The sequence below is a fragment of the Mesitornis unicolor genome, unplaced genomic scaffold (genome assembly GCF_000695765.1).
Source record: "Mesitornis unicolor isolate BGI_N332 unplaced genomic scaffold, ASM69576v1 scaffold24424, whole genome shotgun sequence".
Lineage (NCBI taxonomy): Eukaryota > Metazoa > Chordata > Aves > Mesitornithiformes > Mesitornithidae > Mesitornis > Mesitornis unicolor.
In genome coordinates, this window is record NW_010179722.1 from 4,461 (window position 1) to 9,755 (window position 5,295).

Sequence of the window (5,295 nt, forward strand, 5' to 3'; positions counted from 1 at the left end):
ATTTCTGAGGCTATGTGCAAACCTCAGAGAAAGTCAAAGGTACAGAAAGAAGGTATTTTATAAGACATAAAAATGCAATGCTTTCATCAGTAAGATTTTTTACTGTCATCAGAAACAGAGTTTCCTTAGAATGGAAAAAGAACACCGGTCAAGTGTTTATACGCATTATGCAAAGTGAAGTTAAGAACCTGGAGGCTTATGTGATATGGCATTGTGCATTTCCCAAGGAATCCATTTACTCATGACATGATCCCCTTAACTCAAGGAGAAAGACCAGCTGTTCTGTAATCTTCATGCCACCATCAAGAAAAAATAAGGCTCTGTCCAAGGTACAAAATTTCCTTCAAGTGAATAAAAGACATTTGGAGTGGGAAAATGTAAATTGAGGTATTTAATAAACTATAGGAAAAAAGAAAGCGCCTAGACTGCTCTGAAAAACACCTTAGATATTTTACATATGCAATTGTTACATTCACCTGATTGTGGGTCAAGTTCTGTATAAACCGTTTATAACTTTTGCGCTACCTAATTTTGCTTTTCATATTTTTGCTTCACTAGATGTTGGATCTAACGGCTGGAAGAAAGCATTGTTACTCTGAGGACAGTTATTATGACAGACACAGGTGTTGATCAACATCACTGGCTTTTTTAGGACTTTGCCCTGAGGACAGCGGAATTCAACTTGAATCGTTTTGGTGTTGTGTGGGGTACAGCATCGCCCATCACTGCAGAGGCCACAGTAACGAGGTTTGTATGTCTGCAGGCTAGTGCAGTTCTTGTATTCAAAGTGAACAGCTTTCAGGGACTTCTTTGTTCGGATACATTTCTTCCCTTTCTAAGAGAAATATCAAAAGACATTAGATACATTATTGCATAAGACAGAAAGCAGTTAAAAATTGACATGCAACAATATAGGTCTACTCTGAAAACTTAAACTTGTTGTCTTTGCTCATTCAACAGCAGTAAGACTCTGCAGCTACTTCAGTAGTTACTTACAGATAAGTCCTGCAAGTTCTGTCCTTTGACACTAGTACGTTATTGGGCCAGTAATAAATGACAAATAATTAAAGCCCACTTTTGTAATTTGAAACATGCCAAACCAAAATTCATTATGAAACTATATTCTACTGGAAAACTTCTCAGGCTAGACTAGTTCTAACAGAGAATCAGAAAACCAAATGAGCAAGTTTCAGGGGGAATAATGACAACTAAAACAAACCTCAAAAGTCATTGCCCATTCTTGTGACCCAAGGCAGAATCAGCTTTCTCCATGTTATGCTTAACAGATGGTCATCTAACCTGTCCTTGGAAGTCGTCAGTGACAGAGACTCCACATCTGCCCCAGACAATTCTAACAGTTTGCTGGTTTTACTGCTTGGAAGGTTTTCACTCACATCTTAATTTTTATGCAGTCTAAATTCACCATTTCTTGTAGTATCCTCCACGGAGACAGAACTGCTTGCAATATCTGAACACAGTTATGAGAATGCATCTACATTCTCTTGCAATCAGAAAAAGTCCAGTTCTAACAATTTTTCCCTAGCAGAACGTGTTGTCTAGACCTCTGATCATTCTTGCTAGTCTCCCCAACTCTTCCCAAATGTTTCATATCCTTTTCAAAACACAGTATTTAAAACTGCACAGAGCATTTGGCAAAGGCCTTAGCAATGCTTTCCAACACCCAGAACATTACATAAAAGGATGGTCGTCTTACCTAGCTGTGTGTTATTCTCCCTGACAGTAACACTTGCGTAGAAGCAACTAAAAAAAAAAAACCAGCTCCCTGACACACATTCATTGCACCTGAAGTGTCAGTGTTGGACTAGGTTTTGGAAAAAGCATCATAAGGATTAAGATAAGGTTTAACTTACACAAGCAAATTTTGCAGGATTTTACACATTTCTCTGCCTTTCCAGATGCTCAAAAGACTAGAAATCTGACACAGTCATTCTGCATGACCAGAGCAACTCCAAAGTATACATACAGGTAGTATACCTGCATTTGTGGGAGAAGTCAGACTGTATGAGCTGTCAAAATAGTCTGCACATACATCTGATCTGCTTGGGATGGCTCAAATTATCATAGAACATAGAATGGTTTGGGTTGGAAGGGACCTTTAAAGGTCATCAAGTCCAACCCCCCTGCAATAAGCAGGGACATCTTCAACCAGATCTGGTTGCTCGGAGCCCCATCCAACCTGGCCTTGAATGGTTCCAGTGGCATCTACCACCTCTCGGGGCAATCTGTTCCAGTGCTTCACCATCCTCATTGTGAAAAATGTCTTCCTCATATCTAGTCTAAATCTACCTTCTTTTTGTTTAAAACCATTACCCCTTGTCCTATCGCAGCAAGCCCTACTACAGAGTCTGTCCCTATCTTTCTTGTAAGCCCACTTTAAGGTACTGAAAGGTCGCAGTAAGGTCCCCCTGAAGCCTTCTCTTCTCTGTGTTGAACAACTTCAACCCTCTTAGTCTTTCCTCATAGGAAAGGTATTCTATCCATCTGATCATTTTTGTGGCCCTCTGGACCTGCTCAAACAGGTCCATGTCCTTCTTGTGCTGGGAACCTCAGTACTCCAGGTGGGGTCTCACCAGAGTGAAGCAGAAGGGCAGAATCACCTCCCTTGACCTGCTGGAATTGCAGCAAAAAGCTCCTGAGCAACCATGGCAAGTCTAACACTTACCAAAAACACTGGGCTAGCTGCACATATGCTAAAAGGTGTATTTACGTACATCTGCATCTGGAGCATTCTAGATGATAATATTGCAACCCTGGAATCACAGCTGAAGAGTCCTTGCTCCCCTGCCACTCCCTGTAGCATACCTTATCAGCTGGCTCTTCATTTTCACAAGGTCTTATCATGCAAAGTCGGGTCTGCTTCACCATCTCACACTGTTGATTTCTGTTGGTAACACGGGTGGAAAAGCCCATTCCACAGCTTTTGGAACAAGCACTCCACTCTGTTGTCTGCTCAATGCAATTGGCACTTGAATCTGACACATCGATCCCGAGTGTGGCCTCTTGTCTGTAGGCTGGAGACAAAACCCCACAGAACGTTATTACAAGAAAAACTCATGTGAAAACCTGGTGTCTAACTGAGCTCTACCACATCTGGGAAGAAACACACGAGACAATAAAAAGGTCCAAATCTATGCTTTTGGCAGGATTTAGGAGTTTTAAAAGCTGCCTTTTTAGGAGCTCTGGATAGTAACTTCCTACATGCAAAAATAACAGAAAGGTGCATGTCAGCGTAATCAGCAAAGCATTTAGATTAATTTCACTCAAGTTCACAGCTGGAAGAATTAGTGCACTGGAAGAGTTACAGCCAATTTTTTTAGTTTTCAGAACACTAATAACTTTTTATTCCTCATTCTTTCCAGTGGAAATGCATCACAGATCTGTTCTAAAGCTATATTCTAAAAATATTTATATTAGATATGACTTGAGAGAGGCTGAATGATTTATTTAAACTATAAACAGCATGGAAGTAAAGTCCTTTACTCCAAGAGTCATAAAGTCACTCAATCTTGTCAATTATTGACAGATTATAGCCAGAGTGATGGTGCCAAAGGAGGAAGGAAGTTACTTCCAGGAGTTATCACAGCTACTCAAAGCTATAGCCAACTCTGATTATCATCCTGCCCTCATGGCAGTGTTAAGCTGTATTATGCAAATATTGCTAACTGTGTCTTTTGGTTCAGCGATTGTCACAGGAGTAAACAGAATGAGGCAACACAACTGAGCCGTCAGTCACGGTTCTTGCTGTTAAGCTCCTCTACAACAGCATTTTTGTCTTTTGCATGTTAAAGCTCCAAAAAGGTGGCCTCCCTAGAGGGATGGCCATTGCTAGAAAGAATGCAGATAATCCATCTGTAGGCATTTTATGGATTAGCCTGTCACTGTCAGACAAATCAAAGAAAAGGAAAGATGATAGAAAGATGGCAAGCTTTTTGTTTATACTTTATATGCCTTACAACTGACACTTCATAGCACTCTGAAAAGTTACTAGAACTTTTCTTCCCGGATACTTCCTTACTTGTTTTTCAAATGGATTAGCTGAGTTTCAGCATAACAAACTGCTTAAAACCACAAAGAGCAGCAACTGGAAGAGAATGCAGTGCTCTCAACTCTCACTAAAAGTAGCTTATTAGTCATGTTGAACTAATAGTCTAATTTAAAGGGAATGGAGACAGAATTCAGTAAGAAAACAGAAAAATATGTAGCATTTTTCAATTACAAAAGCACTTTATGAGTCCTGTGTTTTGGAATGGGTTGGGTTTTTTTTCAGATCCACTCACTATGTTTATAACCACTGTTTCTCCAAGCTTTTAATGCCAACAATAATGATGAGAGCTCTAGCACAGACAGGCAGGAATTTGTTGGCATTTTAGCTACCATTTTTACCACTTCTAATAGCTGGGGAATTTAGGGGATAAAATAGTCTCTTGTAGATTAAGATGTTAGAATATGTATGTTAGAATATGTTAGAAATGTAACATACTCTTGCAAAGCAAGTAGCAAAATTGCAGCTTTGATTTTTTGGGGGGCTGGGAATGTTTGGAGGATTATGAACTACCCCATTTCATTCCACTCACAGAACTACCCTGCACCAGATAAACAGAAATTTCAGAACTGGGAACTAACTCAAGTTAACTACCCTTTAAAACTGCTATGCACGTGCATCCACTGAATATCTTTTCTTTTACCTATTGAGCTCTGCCTTTATTCATAACCACTAGTATACTTACTAGTGACTCTAAATGAGAAAAAAGATCAGAAAAAAATGACCACACAAAGCAATGTGTCTTAGATGTGGCAGCCCCACGGATATTTTCAGTACGATACCACCTCCTCCTCACAATGACTGTGATAATTAGTTTGAGTTTCCTCCCCAGCCATAGCAAAACCTCCCAAAATCACTTCGTCTTTGGGGTCACATATCCACTTCTCACAGCACTCTCCGGGGACTTCAACCTTTCTGGGGAAAGGGCAGTCGGGACCCGGGAGCAGCAGGTCCAGGTTACAGCGGGGCAGACAGCCGATCTGCCCGTCCCGGCAGGTGCACTGGTACTTGCAGCTGGGCTGGAAGGTCTCCCCATTGCGATAAATCATCCCATCAAACACGCAGTTGTCTCCTTCCAGCACTGGTGAGAAAAGCGAATGAATTTCACCCAGACAAGGGGCACCCGGCACCCTCTCCCTGCCTCCCCCAGCACAGTGGCGTGTTTCCCTCCCAGACCCAGAGTGGGCCACACCCGACACCCCTCCGGCAGCAGCGGGGATGCCGTCGGCCCG

At 41.4% G+C, this 5,295-nt stretch overlaps 1 protein-coding gene across 1 annotated transcript; it reads right to left on the reverse strand.

The window, feature by feature from the left end:
* Positions 1-239: 239 nt before the first annotated feature.
* On the reverse strand, positions 240-5,144 carry NOV (nephroblastoma overexpressed; the record flags this gene model as incomplete). The annotated part of the gene is made up of 3 exons (XM_010182884.1): positions 240-835; positions 2,824-3,032; positions 4,908-5,144. Coding segments are annotated over 3 exons (743 nt in total), but the record flags the coding sequence as incomplete, so codon positions are not given.
* Between the last annotated feature and the right edge of the window lie 151 nt (positions 5,145-5,295).